This window comes from Rhipicephalus microplus, chromosome X, assembly GCF_043290135.1.
Source record: "Rhipicephalus microplus isolate Deutch F79 chromosome X, USDA_Rmic, whole genome shotgun sequence".
Lineage (NCBI taxonomy): Eukaryota > Metazoa > Arthropoda > Arachnida > Ixodida > Ixodidae > Rhipicephalus > Rhipicephalus microplus.
In genome coordinates, this window is record NC_134710.1 from 19,100,115 (window position 1) to 19,122,991 (window position 22,877).

Sequence of the window (22,877 nt, forward strand, 5' to 3'; positions counted from 1 at the left end):
TACAAGCACTGAAGTGAACGCAACAGAATCAATAGATAATGAAGCCACGAAAAGTATAGGGAAAATAATCTGTAGTTTTTAGTTACGAGTCGTACCTATGGCCAAAAAAAGAAGTAAAAGTGAAAAAAAAAAAAGAAAATGAAAGGTCGTCGGCTATTAAAAGTGTGCAGTAGGCTTAAAGCAGTGCTACGCCACACACGTAGGCTTTTTGTCAGCAATAAGTCGAAAGGCGTGCTAGTATGCGCGCGTTTCGGTAGTCACCACATTGCTTCGTTCTTTGCCAATGGTTATCAGCAAATGTACCCACTGCAATCGCATGGAAGTTGGAATGAATTATCGGCCGATTATGTGCTTTTGCAGCAGGGCGACCGTACGTGACGCAGCTCTGCACGTACACAACATTGTGACCATCACGTAATATCCGCTCACGATGTGTGGTGTAAACATTACTTTCGGTTCTAAAACTACCTTGTGGCGCGCGCATCAGTGGCACAAAAAAGACCCTTTTTGGAGCAGTATGGCGCAGTAATTCCCTATTGGCGCAGGATGGCGCAATAGGTGCAGGTTTCCCACCACTACAAATGTTAAAAGCTAAAAAATCACTCATCACAGCCGTTGCATCAGCCATAGGCTGATTTGAATATGGCGCGTTCAGTCATTACAGGGGCTGCCATGGGAGGTCACAACTTGTCCACGTGCGCATGCGCGTTTGCCCTGAAAAGCCGCGTATTCGAAGAAAGAAAAAAAAGAGAGAGAGGAAAAGTGCTTAAGGTCATGAGGCGTGCATGACGTATTTTCTTTTTCGTGCCATTCCTCTCTGCTTAGCTTCCAGCGCATTCATCAGGATGAAGAAAGAGAAAATGCTACTGCAGTATGCGACAAATCTTTTTAACTCCACTCGTACTGGATGGGTTCTAAAAATTTTTGTGGCAGCGAATTCTTGAGGCAATAAACTCCTTTAGTGAATCCATTCCAAGGTTACTTGAAAAAAAATTGAAGGCCCTTTTTAACTTTTTAAATAGTAACTCTGGCAAGAAATCGGTCAATGCAATAAGTTGCAGTGCTTGCTCAGAAAAAATATGCATTTTATTCTATGAAAATGTTTTTCCTACCTTTCTTAAAATGCACTTACAAAAAAAAAAAAAAGAGGGAACGGGTAAAAAAAAAAAAAACTCTTGACTTTCCTCTAATGCACGGCGCTTTTAGTGCCTTCAGGCACAGATCATTTCAGGCACAGATCACAGAACAAACCTTTTTTAATTTCTTTGCTTGGTCGACTTAATAAATATTATGACGTTCTCATTATGGCTCAGAATAATACTGCGCCAATTCGAGATGCACAGTGCCTACGTTTTGTCTTTATAAATGTGAAGCATTTCTTTGTGAACCAAAGGCACTTTGAGCATTGCTATCTATCTATCTATCCGTTTGTCTGTATAGCTGCCTACGTCTGGGTGCTCTCAAAATGGTCTCCTTAACTTGGTGTAGACTATAACTGGCATGGGAGGTCAAGAAGGTTTGATGAATACGACTACCTGGTCATGACATGAATAACTTGAAAACCCTGTCACTTACTCCATCGAACCCTTTCTTTCAGACATGTGTGGCACATACTCATATACTATGGGGGCCATGTATGATGTGGTACGCACCATATGTGATTGCCAGTTTACAAAGGAATGGCAGGAACATATCTAAGTACTTTAAATGTGAGAGTGTTACAAAAAAATGTCATCCACTATGTTGACCGGATGAATGGACAATAAAAAGTCAGTATCCCAGCAGGAATCGAAGCCAAGCATTCTGCGTGGCAGTCGTGTGCTGCCACAAATCCATGCCAGGTCTTGAAACTGCTTTAAAAAAAGAATGCACCATGGCAGCATAGTGTTGGTGCAATTTCAATTGTGATTGCAGTGCTGGCTATCTAATATTATAACAAGGAGACAACCGCAAGACCTGTACTCTTATAATACAGGTATCAAGTAGGGCAAACTTCAATTGTGGTTCCAGTGTTGGCTTCATTTTCAGAGCAGTCTAATAAACAATACATTTATATTCCTAAGATTCAGCTAGCTATATTTCCGCAACACCAGCGTTAACCAAATGGCGTATATGATTGTACATTTATGAGCGCTCTGACAAGTGGTCGCGCGTTTGGTTGGTAGAATTCAGGTGCTCAAACTACCTTTGGTTGGTTTTTTTTTGGAGCGCTCCCAATCGCTCTGGCTTCAAAATGAGAGCATGGCGCAATCTTGCAAGGAGCACGGATCACGTGACACAAGCCAGCAGTCCCGTGGTTGCCAGCAGGTGACAGTGTGAGTGTGCATTTCAGAATGAAATATCACCGGACGTATAATACTTTGTGCACATGTGTTGTTCGTGGCGTTTTTGAGCATGTGTGTTGCGATTCACATCTACGAAGCCACAAATGCGCCATGTCAAAAAGGAGGCGGCTAGTGAAGGTGAAGGAAACATCAATGTTGTTGTTACAGCAGCTTAGATGACTACGATGGTTGCCAAACATATGCCAATCTCAGAACGCTGTTATTGTGTCAAATAGGCCGGAGGTGGCCACTTAACTGATCACTGCATTATGCCGATGCAGCGCAGGAATGTTCACCTGGCGGCTTCCCGAATTGGCTGCACAGTGGTGCTACAAGTGTGCTGCTTTGAGATTGCCAAGGTATTTGCTTGACACGCTGCCTCTCGCATGCTGATTACAACTGCGTCAGCATCTGGCAACTTCGAGCCAGAAGAACAGAATGGCCAACCGAATACCCCATAATTGCTCATTGTTACCTTATTGCACACTAATTTTTAAGCAGTAGGCAATAAGGTAACAATGAGCAATTATGGGGTATTCGGTTGGCTGGTGGGCAATAAGGTAACAATGAATAGCTACCACCTAGCCCAAGCAAATACCCTTATAATCCATAATTACGTACGATCTTCCCATCATCGCAACCGTAAACTGCACATTGTTTCGGTAATACTGACGTCTATTCTCTATGTGAGTGCTCATGTTACATCGGGTCGTAGGTGGCTCTTTATACGCCAGTGTACTCAACGTTCTTGCTAAAGCAACAATGTGCACACAAACACTACACTTACAGAAACATGCCAATCAATCTACCTCGACTCAAAGCCAAAACACTTGAATCAAAAGCCGAAAAATTCCACATAAAAAATGAGTCGCTGACTGCTTCGAATGACACCTATTTGCTCAAGGTGCAAGATCTGCCGGATTAAAAAAAAATGACCGACACTTTTGTTTGTGACTCTTTTTTCAATTAATTTGTAGCTTTGCATATGGAAATGCTGAAATATTGAACCACAAATGCTCCAAAACATTATATAATTAATACTAGCATCATGAATTCAGAATTATCTTGCGTTAGTTTGAAACAACGACTTAAATACCATGAGAAACTAGCACTCCACAGTGGCGCAGCGCCTGAGAATACGTGCGCTCAAAGCTTCGATGACGCTGAATGGGCAGTTTTCAAATAGGGCACCCCCCAGGCAGTGAAAAATAAAATGATGTGGGTGCTTTCAGCTTGTCCCCCTCAAAGAAAAAAAGAAAAAACATGCCTGAAGTAAGCAGCCAAAACCACCTTGAGAGCAGACCGATAACAGAGCGAGAGGGGTGACAAACAACAGTCCTTGCCATGAGCCAGCCAAAGTATTGTGTACGCTGTGCAAAAGTTCTCAGACGCTGTCAATACTTGCTCAACCTCTGCAACATCATGCAGGGGCCCCTGTCTACGTCAAACAACAGAAAATGTCAATTCGACCTGAATAGTTGGGTGAGCACTCACCCTTACTTTAAATCCAAATGAAAATACGTATTTTATAGGCAACACTCTTCACTAATAATCGGTTAGAGATGCCCCCGCATGCATGAAGGACTCTAACAGGACAAGAATCTCGAGTTTCCAAATTTGGTGTCAGGAGTTCTTTAACACCTCGTATATCTGAGCTGTCATATATTTGTTACAGAGTTCAAAAAGCGTTGCTGGTCACAAGAGCATTTATACAATGCCCGTCACACCTCGACCAGTAATAAGCAGTATAAAGGGTGCTTACCAGCGCAAACTACAGGGCAGGAGGAGACAGGAGAAGAGACGAGACAGAGTGCTGAACTGCCAACAATTTATTTCTTGTGAAGATCGCTTTTATACAGTTACCAGTCGCACTAGTCATGCGCGAAACACAATGACAATGCATAAGTACATCACATTGACAAGCAAAGAAACGACTTTTCCTTATCGGTGAGCGCGACAGAAGGGGTGCTAACACAAGCATCTTTCAATGAGCAAATCTTTTCTGCCTCTATGATCTCGCGTGTGGTACGATCCCTGCATCTAGCAACAACAGAACACTCTGAAAATATTGGTTGGCAGCCACACGTGCTGCAGTGAACGGACAGCCATCCTTGTTTATAGTGATCCACATTGTACATATGTTCCCTCAGCCTCTCATTTATACAACGACCTGTTTGACCGACGTAATACCTTCCACACGATAATAGCAGCTGATACACTACATTACAGATGCAATCTCTGAATTTTTTTGCATGTTTTGTAGTGCAACCGAGGGTAGGTCTGGACGGAGGAACGGACAGCTTGCACAGGCGACTCAATTTTTGAGGGGTCGTAAAGACCACCTTCACATTAACTCGCTGTGCCACTTTCTTAAGATTGTGCGCTATCTTGTGCATATATGGAACCACGGTGAAAGCCTGTCTAGCTGTGACAGGTGGGACTGCCTTATCTGTTCCTTTGGCCTTAAGTTCACGCAGCAGGCCTTCAGCAACGGAAACTTGCACGTGGTCGGGGTAACCAGCCGACGTCAGCCTTGAAGATTGCTCAACAAAGCTTTCTGTAATCTTGTGCACACATGATTTTCGCAAGGCATTCATGAAGCAAGATTTTGCAATACCTCGCTTAACTAACTTAGAATGCGCGAAATGAAATGGCAAAACAAGCTTATTTCCACGCGGTTGATACATCCAGCAAGTGCGTCCATTATTCAGGAAAAGCTTAAAGTCAAGGAACCTGATTTCACAGTTCTCAGAAAGTTCATGAGTAAGCTCAAAATGTTTTAAACCATTTCGCATCAGGTCTAAAACTGTAAGAGCGTCATTCTTATACGATTCCCCTTTATAATGTTATACCAACACGCCCAATCCCACTGTCTCTTGAGTAATAAGCAGGCACAAATCATAACTGACCATTCGGAGATCTTCTTGTGGCAGCGGAGCACACTGTTTTCAACATCAATGGGGTGGTACCGCATTCCCCGAAGCATCATAGTCTCGTCCAGGGCACCAACAACGAAAACTGCATCATGCAGCTCTGGGCCATCTCCATTTGATGCAGCCTCTGTCTCATCTGTAAAGCATACAAAAATGAGAACCAAGCTTCTCTCAGGCATTGCTTCAAATTTAGCAGTTCACAATATGAGGTTGAAAACCGAATGTGCACTTTGCAGGTGACACTAGTTTTTGAATTCTTTTTCCTGCACTACTCAGAGAAATGTGAAGAATGTGAACACACATAATATGTATGTTTTACACTAAACCAAGACAGAAGTTTGACGGAAGACAGATGTTTAAAGTGATGAGAATTTGTTGAACAGGAAAAGTTGCTCGAGCCAATGTTTTGACAGGAGGCTTTGTTTTGATAGCGGGGCACGCTGACTGGTCGAAGACAAGCACTCTTTTTGAAATGGTGGCTCCGGTAACATTCCCTGTTCAAATAATTTGTTGTTTTACATTGGTTATTTAGAAACCACTCAATTAGCTATATTTGCTCAACTTAGCAACCCATACTTTTTCACTTAATGCTTTCAGCCTATCAATGAATTATGTCACTGCATGGCAAGCACTGTGCTCTCGCATGCGGGTCACCGCTTTAACGGGTACTGACACAAAATATTTGGCCTCGTGTTTTGTTCTTTTTTTTCCATGTCCGATGTGTTGCTGAGGACCTGTGAGTCATAATAAGGCACATAGTTTGCTGCAGTGCACGACAGATAATTACCGGCTCTTCATTACAGACCAGTTTCAGTTTCAGTTTAAAGAGAGCAAGAAAAACGACAAGCCACACAGTAAAACTATCACCATTTAGCGTGTGCAACCCTTGACCACATCAGCACACAAAATTATGACGCACTTCCGCATTGTCTTCGTAAAGAAGTCCTTTCAAATAGAAGACGGCAGTGCAGTGTCATCAAACACAAAACATTCAACACGTGTGCTGTGGCCACAGACTTGAGAGCAGCTGCCGCAAAGTCTGCAGGGACAAATGGGGCAAAAGAAAAATGGCGGCTATGAGGTTATCATAACTTGTATTGACTGCAGCGTGGCGACATGAGCGAAGTAAAGGGGTCCCCAAAGAGTCACTTTTGAGGATATCAATACAGCGACGCTCGATCGCGCACACATATTTTAGAATTAATGTAAAATACCTTCCAAGCTATACTTGTTGTTGATATTTTACAGCTGAAATATGCATGTTCACCACAGATTAATCCCACAGACTATCTTGCCTGTGAAATTTTGTGTCAGTACTCCCTTAGCAGTTGCTGAGTGGAGATGCCTGAAGCTTGTTTGGCACAGCACTTGCCTTGGGATAAAAGGTACATAAGACAAGTAGTGCAAATGATGCCACTATATGTACGAGTAATGATGTAATGAGATGCTGAGTATGTGAATCAATAATGCTCTTTCAAGAATTAATAGTGTGCACACACACAACTTATGTACATATCATAATTGGTAACCAATGAGAGATCGCCTGTATAGATCTTCTTTGGATAAGCATATTCCTTCTGTAAACAGAGTATGACACTGATAGTCAGCTATTTGTTTTCATACTACCCTATTCAATAACTAACATTATAGGCACATCGGTGTGTAAAAGTATATGAACCACAGATGGGTGAGTCGAAACAGATGTCTACGTAGCCTAGTCATGAGTCTTACGCTGTCGAGAGCATTGCTCTGACGGAGCTGTCTACGTCGCTTAGTCATGAATCGTAAGCTGTTGAGAGCATTGCGCTGACAGAATTCACCTCGTGTGCCACTAATCATGGCACTGTGAACGCCGCTCCAATGATGCAAAGGCGGGGATTCGGTTTTTATGGTCCGTTAGGCCCAGGCTAGAACCGCAGCATTTTCGTTGTACAGTTAAACCTCGTTATAACGAAATTGGAGGGCCGCCGCTATTCGCTCGTGATAACCAATATTTCGTTATAGCCATAGCGCGCATTTACCGCAAATATTATGCACTGTACTTACCCCAAAAAAATAGCGGCCGAAATAGCATCCCGCCGCACGGTGGTATGCAACAAAATAACGGCATTCCCAAATAAAAAGGGAAAAGTCATGCACCTGTTTTAATGCACTTCAAAATACACAGCTTGCATTTCAGGCAGACTTAGCTGCAAAGAAGTCCGTAATTGGACGTTGATGCATCTTCCTGATGCGAACGATGGCTCGCTCAGCTGCGGCCGCAATGTTCAAGCCATCTTCGCCGCCCTCGTGAGCGCCGAAGTAGCGGCGCAGTACGTCCACCACGTCTAGTGCCTCCAACGCCGTCGGCACGTTTGTCTCTTGTTCGTCGACAGAGTCATCGTCACTGGTTTCATTACGATCACTGACAGCGCGCACAATATCGTCATCCAGGTGCTGCTCCGTTGCCACCACTTCCGAGTCCGCACTCACATAGTCGCAAAACGACTCGCTGTCAGGCACGACACCGGCGTCACGAAGTGCCGTCCATGATGCAGCGACTTCGTCTGATGTGGCAAAACCGTCAGGCACAGTGGGCTCATCTGATGGCTCATCACTGGCGTCTGGTGCGGCGGTAAATGAGGCGTGTCGAAAGCAGTTTGCGATCGTGGTCGCCGTCACACTCATCCATGCCGCCTGAAGCATTTCGAGCGCAGCGTACAAGTCAACATCGGTGTCTCGCTTCATCCTCATGTTGAGCAGGAGCTTGTCTATCACACGCTTGCGGTAACCTGCCTTCAGCGACATAATCATGCCTTAGTCAAGCGGCTGTATTTTTGCTGTGCAGTTGGCAGGAAGGAAAAGCAGCTCGATGTTTTGAAGCACAGCAGCGGTATGGTGGGCGGTGCAGTTATCTAAAACAAGGCACACCTTGCAGTTCGCCTTTGCCAGCATCTCGTGCCATTCGCAAAGCCATTTTGAAAAAATCTCCCTGGTCATCCAGGCTTTGCGATTGGCTACGTACTTGACTGGGAGCTGCCCCTTCCCCTTAAAGCAGCGAGTGGATGTACTTTTGCCAATTACGAAAATTGGCAGCTTCTCAGAGCCGGTCATGTTTGCACAAAGTAGCGCAGTGATCCGCAACTTACTTTGTTTGCCGCTATGGCACGGCTCGCCTTTGAGGGCTAACGTCTTGTGCGGCAACATCTTGAAAAAGAGAGCGGTTTCGTCCGTGTTAAAAATATCCTCCGCGCTGTATTTTTCTAGCAGCGGCACGATGTTTTCTTTCGCCCACTTGGTAGCCTCTGCTTCGTCGACAGATTGCGATTCGCCGCAGACCGCTCTCCCGACAATGTCGTGGCGCTCCTTGAAGCGTTGGAGCCAACCCGAACTTGCTACGAAGTTGTCATAGCCCATAATGCAGGCAAAGTCTCTCGCTTTTCTTTGCAGCAAGGCGCCGCTCACCAGCAGATCTAGCGTTATGCGCTTTCGCTTCCCGCCTGGCGCATTCATGTTGCTGGAATCACGAGCGCAGCATGATAAAAGATAAGGCGGAAGCGGTCGAAAAAGAGAAGAAACACGCGCGCAAAAGCAACGCGGCTCACGTCGGCGAGCGACAACACTTGCAGAGAGAGTGACTCTGAAGAGGAAGGGGCAGAAGGGGCGCTCTTTTGCGCTGCCCTCTAGGAACCGGTTACTCAAGGGGAAGGGGGTATGTAAGATTAGAAAGCGCGCCTCAGCGCTATGAGAAAGGGGAGAGGGAGAATATAAAGAAGACACAAAAGAAAAGAAAAGGGCGAGACGTTCGTGGAGATGCGGAGCGCTCCGCTGTCGGTGGTAGCCAAGCGGCACACGTGCAGCGACATCTCCTCCGGAAAGAGCACGTGCCGTCTGCTTTGCGCGCGTTGCTGGAGGGCGCGTGGCGGGAGTTTTGAACTGCTAAATACAGTTATTGCGTTGCGCGCCGTCTCAAATTCGCGTTGTGCACTGTCGTGACATTGGCTGAAAATTTTACTTCCTAACAAAATTTGTTCGTTATATCCCATAACAGGCAAATTTTGCCTCGTTGAAAAGAGGTTTTGAATACATTGGTTTGTATGGGGACTTTCAAGGGGAATTAGGATTTGCTCATTATATCCATTATTTCGTTATAGCCCGTCTCGTTATAACGAGGTTTAACTGTAGTTTGCCTGTGTCACATGACATTCCTGGACTAATAGCTACATTTTCTTCTAATGATAGTTACCGAGATGGCTGCCAGCATTACAAGAGGTTAAAAAAAGTTAACATTTAACACATCTTTTACATACCCACAGCCATCGCAGTCAGGATCATACCCCCCCCCCCCCCCCCCCCTAAGTTAGTAGCGTGGGCTAAATGGCATCGAGATAGCTTTCGTGAAAGCGCAAATGTCCTGCCAAGCAATTAAATAGAGTCTAAGCTGCTTTGAAAGCAAAGCATGGCAAATTTTACAGCTTATTCGCAAAGTTAGTGTTGTATAAACAGACTTCAGTTGAACGAAAATTCACACTCCACTCCTGATTGCAGTCATGTGGACTTCTGTACACAAAACATTCGCCGACACAATAAGAGCGATAATTTCATCGAGCAATCGGCAATTGCGAACAACTAGTGTAGACTGAGCGAGTTGAATGCACATTAAAACTTGTTACGCATAGTATTGTCTCCGAATGAAATGCCAGCAGTCGTGTGCGTAGTACAGTTCGCACCCGGATACGCTCATGAGGTTTTCCGTTCGTGAGCCACATTCATGCTTTCAATCGTGCAGTGCCGCCCAATCCGGGTGTGTGGGCCCTATCAATAGTGATGACAGAACAGCACACACTGTACAGTTCCTAATGGTTAATGCTTGGGGAACGCACTTCACTGTTTGTGTTTCATTTGACACCGATAGTACAGATTGGTCAACAGCAGAAAAAATAGGCAAATGTGCACTTTCCCACCATCTTTTTTAGCCCCTTTGGCAGTTATCGCTATTCTTTAGCACACTGTAACAAGATTGACTATTTTAAGGTGAAAGCCTCAGATTAATCATATGCGAAAATTGACTGTGGGCGGTCCTGTATCAGCACATGAGTGGTGCAAAAAACCATCACATGATGACGTCACCTCATGAGATTACAGTGAAACCTCGTTAAACCGTACCCGCGTAAACAGTAGTTTCGTTTTAAAAGTAGTGAAGTCAAATCCCCGACTCGGCGGCCATTGAACATAATGCATTTTGTATCCGCATAAGCCGTACCAGCTTATATCGCGTGTGTATCGGTTAATAAGTAGTTTTTCCAATTTTTGTTGCGCACTCGCCGCGGCATGTCGTCCCCCACTGGCCTCGCTTGTTTGTGTTGATGATGGCGGCTGTGTTGCTGAGTGCCATCTCTTGGATTTTTTTGCAACAAGAAGCACTCGGCCGACTAGGCTTCTGGTGTTGTCCACGCTATGGCGCTTTGCACAAACATGCAAACACGGTGTGCGCTTGCTTTGCTTTCTTTGTTCCTTTGGCGCCGTGCATAGGTGTCCTCTGGTTGATCTGTGCCGTACAGCTCTCGCGTCGTTTTTCACGTGTTGTGTGTGTGCTTGTGCTGCTTCATACTTGTGTCATGCAGAAACTGGGCCAAAAGCATTGAGTGCTGAAAATAGAGGAGAAATTGGACATAATTCGTGCTATTGAAAGTGGCACGAAAAAATCGGCGCTGGCACGCGAAAAGGACCTGCCGTTAACCACGGTGTGTGGAATTTGGAATTCCAGAGAGAAGTTGCTCGGCAGTGCTGCTGCAACTGCGAAAAGGTTCGGCGTTTTCGGATGTAGAGGAGGCGCTGGTGAAGTGGCTAAAAGCTGCACGGTCAAAAAAATCTGCCTATCAGCGGACCCCTGCTCGTGGAGAAGGCCCTGGTTTTTGCCTCGCAGCTCAACCATGACAACTTCGTGTGCAGCAATGGCTGGCTGGCCAGATTTAAGGCGAGGCACGGCATTAGCACGAGGACTGTTTCGGGAGAAGGTGCTGCTGCTGACGTGGATGGCGCGGAGCAGTGGCAAAATGGTCAGCTGAGGAGCATCTAAGACTACGCACCTGATGACATCTTTCATATGGATGAATCGGCACTATTCTTTAAGCTGCTACCAGACAAAACGCTCGCGTTCAAAGGCGAGATGTGCACCGGCGGCAAGCATGCAAAAAACAGAATATCAGTGGCGTTTTCCGTAAACATGACTGGAACCGACAAAACTCCGCTCCTCGTGATTGGAAAGCCAACAAAGCCTAGATGTTTCAAAGGCGCCCGGTTGCCATCAGGGGCCATCTATCACAGAAACACCAAAGCATAGATGACGGCAAAACTCTCTGAGTACGTGCGCCTCATTGATCATCATTTTGCGGCTAAGAACAGAAGAGTTGTTATTATTTTAGACAACACTTCGGCGCACGTCGCCCTGGACAACCTGATGGCTGTGAAGTTGGTATTTCTGCCACCAAACACAACAGCGATTGCCCAGCCCTTGGACCAAGGCATCATTCGAGCTGTAAAACAGTTCTACAAGAAGAATCTGCTGCGCAGATTTCTTCTCGCCATTGAATGTGGCAAATTATTCTCCATCGACCTGATTGGCGCGATTCACCTGCTCGAATACTCGTGGCGGCAGGTTGAAGCAACGACAATTCAAAATTGCTTCAAGCGTGCTGGCTTCAGTGTGTGTGCGGGCGACGCAGATGACGCCAGTGACACCATCGACCAGACTTCGGACATCGTAGACGAAGCTTGCAGAACTCTGTTAGCTGAAGTGCTGGAGCGGCAGGGCGTTACAGAAGGCATTTCCTTCCCCGACTTCAGAGACGCAGACAGCGATGTGCAGACATCTCCGGACATGTCCGACAAAGCCATTGTTGCCTCGGTTGTCGAAGTATCGCGAAATGATAGTGATGAGGACGACGTGGAAAGCGACAACACGGGTGATCCAGGTCCGACAGTGACCGAAGCTGCGCATTGCGTCAGCGTCATGCGGGTATTTGCCGAGAAAAGGGGGCTGGCGGAAAAGCTGGCTCACAGCATCAGTGAGTTTGAGGCCGCTGTCGTTGCTGCTAGGCCGCCGCGTCGTCAAATGAAGACTACAGACTTTGTCACGCGAAGTTAACAAATTACTGCATGTTTTTTGTTCTTTCATCGCACTCCCTGAAGGTTTCTTTTTTTGACAGGTAAGTGAGCGACCTGACGCTATTTCGGTTAAGCAGTACTACCGTTTAGTACGTACTTTTTCCGAGCTCCGGTCAACTACGGTTCAACGAGGTTTCACTGTATCATGACATCACAGACCGCCAAAATTTGTGACGTCATGACATCAGGTCACATGATGATGTCATCACAACATCATCACTTTGTATTGCCTCTGTGATCAGTGGGCCGGTCGATCACAGAGGCAATGCAAAACCAGTTACAAGTAGAAAGCTTCCAATTTCTCCAATCCTAGAGACAGTGCAAAGCCGTGTTACGTCCAGCAAGCATTCAGAGGGGGGTGAGGAGGGAACAATACATCGGCTGAATAAAAATAAGGTGATGGTTTAAGCCTTAGAGTGATCATAGGAAAATGCATACGGGTCCTTGTGAATATCTAGAGTACAGTGATCACACTGCACCCTGTCAGGAATCAATTGATGATAGTAATTTACACTACAGCCAATTTTCATTAATTCAAACTCGAAGAGACCTCTGAATTTTATTTGAATTATGAAGAAGTTTGAATTATCAGAAGTTCTCAGATAGATGACTCTGGGTGTGGCGACACCACACATTATGATTAGGCATTGATCGCATCACATTTAAAATTTTTTAATGTTTTCAAATCCTAACTTTACGCAATGAACAGAAAGCAGAAAAGTAAGGTCCACAAGTTTATTGGCCATTTACTGCTGATCAGATCTTTTAAAGAAATCATAAATTGCCAACTGCTTTTTTGCTATAGGTATGTGCCTTCAGCGCAAAGCTTTTTATACCAATTAAGAAGCATCACGGTTTTCCACGCATGGGCTTTGCTTCAAACATTTGTTTACTAGCAAAGCTTTTTTCCCTGAAGTGGTGCTTATTTTTCGTTTTAGACTGTCAGGATTATATTGACACGTGCGGTTCTTTTGGCTTTCTTCGTAAACCAAAAGAACCGCACGTGTCACAAAAAAAAAAAAAAAAAAAGAAGAAGAAGACCCCCCAGTGGCGTACTGCGCCGGCTTTTATACACGCGTCGTAACGCGTTCCAGAGTGGCATACAAGATAAACGCGGCCTGCGTTGCACTTAACAGAAAGTGATAGCGGCTTTCTTCGTAAACCAAAAGAACCGCACGTGTCAATATAAGCATACAAATTTTTCAATAGTAGCGGGAAAGCAGCACATGTTTTCTGGTATAGAACTGCAAAAAGTATGAATTAACTGAGTTTGAATATAAGAGGCTTTTAAATACATTGAAAGAATTGATAGCTAACCAAAAAATTTAATTTTATTTGAATTAACTGAAAATATGAATTATCAGAGTTCGAATTATCATGAATCTACTGTACTTATAGTGAGTTGAATGGTCAACTACTCTGACGGTAGTCTCACAAAGTTTGCAGTTTATTTTGCTCCCATCAAGGACATCATGCTGGGTGGAGCTTTTGCTAAACTATCAGCTATTCTGTTGTTTCCTGGGCTTTCCTCTCGTGGTTTTCTCATGGGCTCACCCAATAAAGCTTTTTTTAGCTTCTGGGCTATGCTTTTGTGTCTATCTCTTATGTACTACCTCAACTACATGACATCTGGTGGAAGTGCCTATGCTCCAAAGAACCCAGGAAGGAGCCGTAACAGCTCAAGCCTTTATTATTCTGCAAGATGCAACGCATTAGTGGTGGTACGCAAGACAGTAAACACAAAACCATGGGTTACTTTTCAGTGCCTTATCGATAATCACATCGTGATGCACCACGAAGTTCGGATGCTAAAAACACCTTAAAAGGTGATACAATGAATGCCAAATGAACATTTCTTAATGGTTTCACTGAACCCATTCAGATTTTACTGAATCAAACTTGTGAACACAAGTACTACAACTGTAGCGATTGACAGAAAATAAAAAAACACAAATAATAAAGAAAAAGTGCCTTACTGTCACTTGAGACTGCTTCTGTACGTCGAAGGAAGCCCAAGTAGCCAGTGCGAGCATACACACTCCCAGTGTCTCCAGTAATAAGCCTTGCACTGAAGTGGTCGTTGTGTTGGGATTCATCACCATATACAGTGAAGTATCCACTGGCATTATGGGGCGATTGCACCCAAATCTGTAAAAGCAGAAAGGATTGAGTGAGGTCTAGAGGCAGCACCCAAAACATAACAAAGGCATCAAGCCATACACATTTCTTGGCACTTGAATTAGTGAAGACAGCATGCTCTCTGAGCTGACAGTAGCGAGGGTGACACACATTTTTATCTGCGGCCACAAATGGTGCTCTCATGCTATATGCAAAGGTGCAACAGCTGCGTCAGTTGTGCCACTTTGATACCATTCCCTATTTCTGCGCCAAATGCTCACTTTTGATACCATTCCCTATTCCTGCGCCAAATGCCCGACCTTTCTCTAGGGCCAGCCATACCAGCCTCAAATTTTTCTCAGTTGACTGCACCAGATACCTATCGGTGCAGAGTCAGTCAAAGAATCTGACAAAAGCTGCAAATGCGAATGTGACCATCTTCATCATTGTTTTATTGTGGGGTGGTTCAAAACACTAGTTTATTGAAATAGCAAAGCTCATGTGCAAATTGCATAATTTAGGTGATGTTCAGTGGTCTTTACATATTTTTGTCTCCTTTCCTATAAGTAAGCCTTCATTATTATGCAGTTCCAAATTTGGGAATCTGTGCTAAAAATTTATGTCTTTTTTCATGTAACGTGCTCCAAATCTGGACTTTAGTGCTCCAACAGTACAACTTCACTGCTCCAAATCCTATTTTGGCTGTTGCACCCCTGTATATGGCATTCCTTATAAGCACCTGTGGCCCCAGTCCTTTCAGATGCTACAGACAGTGAAATGTACCATGCATAAAACTTGGAGCCTTTGTCATTTATTCGGACTACAGAACAGTTATAAAAATTTTTTCAGCAACCCTCTTCTCTTCGAAGGCAGCAACAGTTGTCAACAAGCTCTTCAACCAAGAAAGGGGAGAAGAAAATTTCTCGTCCTCCCACATCACATGGTTCCTGGCTCACATGGGAAACATTTCTCGATCTCCTGTCTTCAACCCAAACAAGCGGGCACCCCGACTGAGGTGAGAGCACCTTTTCCGCGTCTGCGGTCCGCCCCCCTCGCTTCAATGCAGCCTGCAGGAACCTCGACAATAAAGACCCACTTGTCTCATACTGCGTACTCGCCTCTCATCCCAGGTTAAGACATCAAACTTTTCCTCCTCTTCACACAAAGCTCTACAGAGCACAAGCAATCACTTACAGACAAGAGTATGTAGTTAGGCGTGTTTGTAATTTATAACTAGTAATATCGTAGCGTGTAAAAACTGAGACACAGGACAAGGGATGGGGCAAAAGTGGCGCGCTAATTTCCAACAAAATTTTATTTCGTAGAGCGTACATATATATATACTCACGAAACACAAAAAACCGGACAAAATAGCTCTGAAACTGACAAATTCCATGCCCGAAAATTTACAATCTTAGCAAGGGCAATTCTTTTTGACAAAGCCCATTGGAGGGAGTGCAAACACAGTTCAGCCCTAATCTACTAATCTTCTCTGCCTCGCTAATCAGCACTCCCTCCATCGGGCACTCTCTCAGATAGTATGGAGGGAGTGCATCGAAAACACTCCCTCTATCGGGCTTTGTAAAAAAGAATAGTTCTTCCTAAGGTTGTCAATTTTCGCGCATGGCATTTGTCAGTTTCAGAGCTGTTCTGCCTTTTTGTTCGCATTTTGTGAGTATATATATATGTACGCTCTATGAAATAAAATTTTGTTGGAAGTTGGAGCTCCCCTTACGCCCCTTCCCTTGTTGTCTCAGTTTTTTACGCGCTACGATATTGCTACTTACAGACAGTTGTAGACTCGTGCATACATCACACCAAGAAGGATCAATCCTGACTTCTCTACTGTATGACACTGTGGCCTTAACCACATGCTCTGGCTGTGCCCTGCCAACGCGAGCTCAGACTTTTCAGACCAGTCCTCCTGAGACTCCGCGCTTCAAAGCACAAAGCTCATTGCTCAGCTCTGTCTAGAGGCTGTCTAGAGAGCATCGGCTGTCGCTGAAGGACTCTGTCTACCGGTCTCTACCTGGGTGGAGCCGCCAAATTGATTAGCGGGGCCTTCAGAACTGCTTTCTTTTTCCTCAGGTCCTTAATAAAGTTCATACTCACTAACTCACTATTCCGAGACATATTTATAATAGACTGCTAGCTGTTTACTAATAGAGTTTCAAAACCTATTTTTATGAAGATGCTTTCGGACATTTGCTGTAATTTCCAGTAAAATAGTCTATAGGCAAATCACACTTAAAAAGCAGGCCCACCTCTCCAAGGTGCGAGTCACCACACTGTCCTCGTGTGTCTGGGTTAGCAATGACCAGCTTGAGCCCTGGCAGCAGTTTCCCTGACTCAAGCAGACACAGGGAATGTGGAGCACCACGCTCAACCAGTGTCACCCGGTCATTCCGCAGTGCCCGCATATCTACATACACTTGGCTTGGGTCTGGACTTGATGCCCCCTGAAAACGTCACACACTTGTCTGAGCCATCGCAGTAACATTAGCACAGTGCTTCAATCTAGACTTGACTGGCTTAATAAAGAGATCAGTGAACATTGATACATTCTGTTAGATGTAAAGAAGATTAAGAAAAAGTCTAATAAGCAGACAGTATTGTGTAGTGATGAACAAAATGACTTTGGAAAATTTTCCATCATACAACAAACAATATGCAAGTGTTTAGATCTTTGCACTTCAAACTACAGCTACACATGCACAAGCAGCTGTAAGTGTTTTATTTCGAAAAAAAAATGAGGTTTAAGTCACATTACTAATAAAGGTGTATTAAGTCATTGAAATTATACACTTAAGAACCATGCATAATTGAAAACCACAGGGGTATGTTGAAGTGTGTGAAAAACATACAAAAATAAAAAAAGCATAAGTAATGAGGAAACTACGACTACATCACAGTTGTAGAAAACCCACCTGAAGACAGATGGCAACGTTTACCCTGCAACCAAAACTGGTGCTCACAGCTCGAGGAGACAAGCCAAGCCCAGAGAACAGCTTTGAGAATGAGGTGGTGAGTGCAATCCGAGGGCGCTCTTCCGCAACAACCACACAGGTCCGAACACAACTCAGATTCACATTACGTTGCTGTCAGAAAAGAACAGAGACAAGTAGGTTGTAACTGTGTTATACTGAAATGAAATGTCATAACTTTTTATCACTAGCACAGCAAGTGAACGGCTTCGGCTAGTATTATTAGTATGTCTCATTACCTCACACACATTCTCTAAAACATTTTGCACTTGATTTAAACATTCTGCAACGAGTGTGTCCAATACTCACATACACACATGAAAAGCATGATAACGCAATACTACTGCCCTATCCCCCATGGCAGTGCCAAATTACAACAAAATAGAAAAATAGAAAAATTGCCAGATTCAAATAGAAAGTATTGCTAGCTCTGGCCAGCTCACAAACTGCGTGTATGTGTGCAGTCTCGTCTTTGCCATAGCCCATATGCTGTTAGAAGTTGTCTTTAGTAGTAGATTGACAAGAATCACATAGCTGCTCAATTACAAAATCAAAAGGCCAGTCAAAATGCAATTTAGGTGCCTGGGGTGGATGTCAATGGTGACCATGACAAGGTGCCAACAGGATAATTAAGGAAAGCATTGTACTCAGCATTGTCTCTTAAACTTGAAATGTGGATTTGTTGGACAAAGGAGTTAAAAATGTTTCTATGTTAATGAACCCTTAAATGAATGGCATGTCAGACTGAACGACTAGGCTTTTTTTAAAACAAATTCATTGTTAGTAACAAGTACCAAGAAGGTTTAGAGGGACCCCGAAATGCTTGTGATGATTTGGCGTGAATGCATTGAAACTGTTGGAAACGTGCAGCGACTATAAAGTACAAAGTGTCCCACAGGACGACATTAACAGCAGCCCGGATTGCCGCCTTACGTGCCGCTATACTTTATATAGCTGAAGCCCTGCCTAAAAAATGGGCTCTCTTTTGCAACTCCAAGGCATCCCTTCAGTTTGCAATCAACGTTATGAAGGGTGCATGAGCAGTCAGCTATTAAATGAAATGAGAGAAGTCCTCTATCAAATTTTATCGAAAGGACATGCTGTGCGTTCCAATGGTTAATGGGACATTGTGGCATTGTCGGTAACAACCTTGCTGATGATGCTGCCCAGTCTGCCCACGAGAACGGCCAGGCAACACAGATACCCTTGTCTAGAACCGACGCAAAAACCGGTCTTCACTCGTTTGCTGACACTATGTCGGGAGCTTGTCTGAGTGAACCCAGTGTTTGGAACCATCAACTACATAAATTGGACTCATCGAGGAAGATTCAAGTTGCAAAGTACCTCCTCCGCCGGGACGCAACTTTACTGTGCTGCCTGTGATTAAGAGTAGCTTTCACAAAGGCATACTCTTTTCGCATAGGAATGATTGATTGATTGATATGTGGGGTTTAATGTCCCAAAATCACTATATGATTATGGGAGACGCCGTAGTGGAGGGCTCCGGAAGTTTAGACCACCTGGGATTCTTTAACGTGCACCCAAATCTGAGCACACGGGCCTACAACATTTCTGCCTCCATCGGAAATGCAGCCGCCGCAGCCGGGATTCGAACCCGCGCCCTCGGTCAGCAGCCGAGTACCTTAGCCGCTAGACCACCACGGCGGGGCTTTCGCATAGGAATGGCAGATGCCTCCACACGTGAGATAGTGACGAAACAACAGTAGATCTACTGGTTTCCTTTGATTGTTTTGAACGAACGCAATGTACTACACAATACACTGAAACAACTAGATGAGAGACCTTTTTCCGAAAAGATCCTCAGATTGTTGCTCTACATGTCGCAAAGGGACGTGGGCATTGCTAGGTTTTCAAAAAATAAACTGGATTAAGCGACTGCTTGTAAGCGTGCAATGGGCAGGTGCACATGTACCCCAACCGTGCTTTTTTTCCCTCTTCTTACAGACCCTCCTTGAATCCCTTCGTTCCTTACCCCAGTTCAGGGTAGCAAACTGGACGTGCGTCTGGTTGACCTCCCTGCCTTTCATTTCTTCCCTTCCTCCCTTCTCCTAAGCATAAATGAAATTATGCTTCTAGGAACAAATGGGCTTTGAACCCAAGCCCCGTGTGGCAGTTGATTAATTAACAACAGAGCCACGCTGGTGCTAGAAACTCCTTTGCAAGAACACTACACAAACGTCATGTCGGGCAGGAATCGTGTTAACATGTAATCTAGTGTTGAAGAAGAGTAAAATGACAACCAGGCGTGATACAATGCAAATCGTGCAACGAGTGAGTCATTGAATGCTTCCAACCTGTTGTATAAAAGGCCTAGCAAACATTCTTTATCGTCATCAGCCACAGCACAAGCAAAGTGCACATAATGTTTAACAGATGTGTCGTGGGTACCTTGCATGCAGGCCCATAGCCAGGGAAAAGGGGGGTGCCCTTCCCTTGAAATTTGGATAGAAGGGGGTGTTTTACTGAGGAAAAATTATGAAAATAGGTGTTTTTCAAGGCTGTGAACAAGTGGATTGTAAACTTTCCTAGTTTGTTAGGTATGTTTCTGAGAGCTTTTACAGTTACAAAAAGCAACCAGAATACACTTTAAAGTTTACTTGACAAGCTGCCTACCTTCAACTGAGTAATCGATGATCCCAGACCTTTTGTGCAAAGCTCCATCACTCCATAGGAGCAAAAGGTGTCTCGAACTGAAAACAAGAATGCTTGCTCTTACTTTACAATCACTGTAAGTGAACAATGACAAAAAAACTGACAAACAGCCAGGATGAATACCAGCCATTGCCTGCTAATTCGAACAGCAGATGCAGAAGATATTGCTATGACATAATGAAACATCCTGGGTGGACTGGCTTTCAAACAAAACATTTCAAGCACTATCCCACTACATCCTGCAGCTGACAGATGAATGGTGTAAGAAGTCTAATGAAAAGTGTAACTATAACAACATACACTTTGTCGCATTAGAACCTTTTTTTTTACTTTGGCAGTATATGTGAACTGGACACTGCAAACTTTCCAGTGAACCCTTTCAGAACAGTGCAGCATTAAATGGAATGGTGGAAACTGTCTTAGTGCTTTCAAGCAACCCTACAGCCTAATTATTCATATTTTCTGAGCAACTTGTTTCACAGCTATAATTAATTTGCTTTTATTTAACTCGACCGTTCAATAGTTTATGATGCACCATTGATAAATTATGTGTCAGATTTCATTTTTAGGCGACACAGGCTTTACTGAAACCCCAAGTCAAGATGATAAAATGATTTTCTGGGCATTTTCTATTGACTTTTCCTATTTAAAGGTAATTAAATTTAGACAATGCACAAACAATACTATCGAACAGATACATGATCTCATCATTAGATGCAGGCATTATAAGTAAGGAGAAAAAAAAACACCCCTTCAATATTGATCATGGAACAAAGAATTTCAACATCTCATCAGACATGGTAGTAAAGAGATTATATGAAACAACACACCTGAGGTAAGTTGGAGGTATGTCGGGTAAGCTGAAAGTTCAACTAACCAAATGGTCCATAAACATTCTATATTAATTAAATTACTATGGCAACTACTGAACAGAACTAGAAAAAACAAACACATGTAAATGTGTAAGGAGACTATGGGAAGGAAAAAGAGAGGCAAATGATACCAAACATACACTAAATACCCGCGTATAATACGAGGTTTTTTTTTTTTCTAATATTAGCGTTCCAAATTTTCGCTTCGTACTATGTGCGGATCGGAACGAAAACTTGCTTGAAAAACGAAGTTGTGCTTGAAGTTTCGGTTTCGTAACTGCCGCTTGGCTACGGCTTCATTTTGTCTACGAGTGGCTACGGCTTAGCTTTGTTACCTTTGCGCCCTCGCGTGGCAAAAGTGAGCGCTAGCGCCATTTCTTTGTTGTTGAGTATTTTGAGCGTGTACTCGGGCAGCGAACATGTGTACGTGTGAACCACGCTGTGTTCTGTGCCTCGCTTCGCAAAGGTGCAACATGCCAGGGCACCGAAACCAGTACTCGGCTCTATTCAAAAGAAAGGCCATCGCAGCTGCCGAGGAAATCAGCAACAGTTCGGAGTCACTGAGGGAAGTGTCCATGGATGGCGACGACAAAAAGAAGTGCTTTTCGCGTGCAGCAGAAAGCTTTCGAGGTCCAAAAAAAGGGGCTTTCCCAGAGATTGAACTCGCACTGACAGGGTTCGTTCTCAAAATCTCATTAAGAGACGACAAACCATCAAAGCCTCAAATGACAATAAAGAGCTAGTGGAACTTTCGAAGTTAATCAATAGGCACAATGTATCCGACATCAGAAGGTATAACATGGAGAGAATTGAGCAGGCTGTAAAAAGCTGCAGAAATCTAAAAGCTGCGAAGGCAAACTTGTGCATAGGCAAAAATCGAACGTATGCATTAAGGGACAAAAAAGGCAATGTCATAACCAATATGGATAGGGTAGTTGAGATGGCGGAGTAGTTCTACAGAAAGCTGTACAGAAGCCGAAACAACCAGGATGATATCGTAAGAAGCAATAATAGCCCAGAGGCATTCAACATCCCACCAGTAACGACAGAGGAAGTAAGGAAGGCCCTAGATGGAATGAAAAGAGGCAAAGCCGCTGGTGAAGATAAGGTAACAACAAACCAGCTAAAAGATGGCGGAGAAATTGTGTTGGAAAAACTGGCCACCTCATATACGAAGTGTCTTTTGACAGGAAGGGTACTGAAATCTTGGAAGAACGCCAACATCATTTTCATTCATAAGAAAGGAGACGTCAAGGGCTTGAAAAGTTACAGGCCGATCAGCTTACTGTCTGTTCTCTACAAACTAGCCGATCAGCTTACTGTCTGTTCTCTACAAACTATTTACAAAAATAATAGCTAATAGAATTAAGGCAACATTAGAATTCAATCAACAAGATGACCAAGCAGGATTTCGTACAGGCTACTCCACAATAGGCTATATTCATGCTATCAATCAGGTAATAGAGAAATGCACGGAATACAACCAGTCCCTATACAGAGCTTTCATAGATTAGGGGAAGGTGTTTGACTCAGTCGAGACGTCACCAGTAATGCAGGCACTACAAAATTGGGGCATCGACGAACCTTGACAAAGGCAAATGCACGAAGGGGAGACAGAAAGTTTGGTGGGCCGATGAGATTAAAAGGTTCGCAGGGATAATGTGGCATTGAAAAGCACAAGACCGGGTTGATTGGCGGATCATGGGAGAGGCCTTTGCCCTGCAGTGGGCGTAGACAGGCTGATGATGATGATGGTGATGATGAGTACAATACCGCTTAGCTCTGCAAAACACTGGTGTGAGATGCTCTTTTCACAGAGTCTGTTCA

At 44.1% G+C, this 22,877-nt stretch overlaps 1 protein-coding gene and 1 non-coding gene across 2 annotated transcripts in view; both read right to left on the bottom strand.

Moving 5' to 3' along the window:
- Window positions 1-22,877, bottom strand: part of LOC142777464 (disco-interacting protein 2 homolog C-like) — a gene marked incomplete at its 5' end in the record, with an annotated part of 45,183 nt that overhangs the window by 3,583 nt on the left and 18,723 nt on the right. The window contains 5 exon segments of the mRNA XM_075881898.1: window positions 5,234-5,393; window positions 14,380-14,551; window positions 16,786-16,980; window positions 17,449-17,619; window positions 20,140-20,216. Coding sequence (XP_075738013.1) covers window positions 5,234-5,393; window positions 14,380-14,551; window positions 16,786-16,980; window positions 17,449-17,619; window positions 20,140-20,216 — 775 coding nt within the window.
- TRNAS-GCU (transfer RNA serine (anticodon GCU)) lies at window positions 19,100-19,170 on the bottom strand. Its single transcript has one exon. It is a non-coding gene; the product is annotated as a tRNA-Ser (tRNA).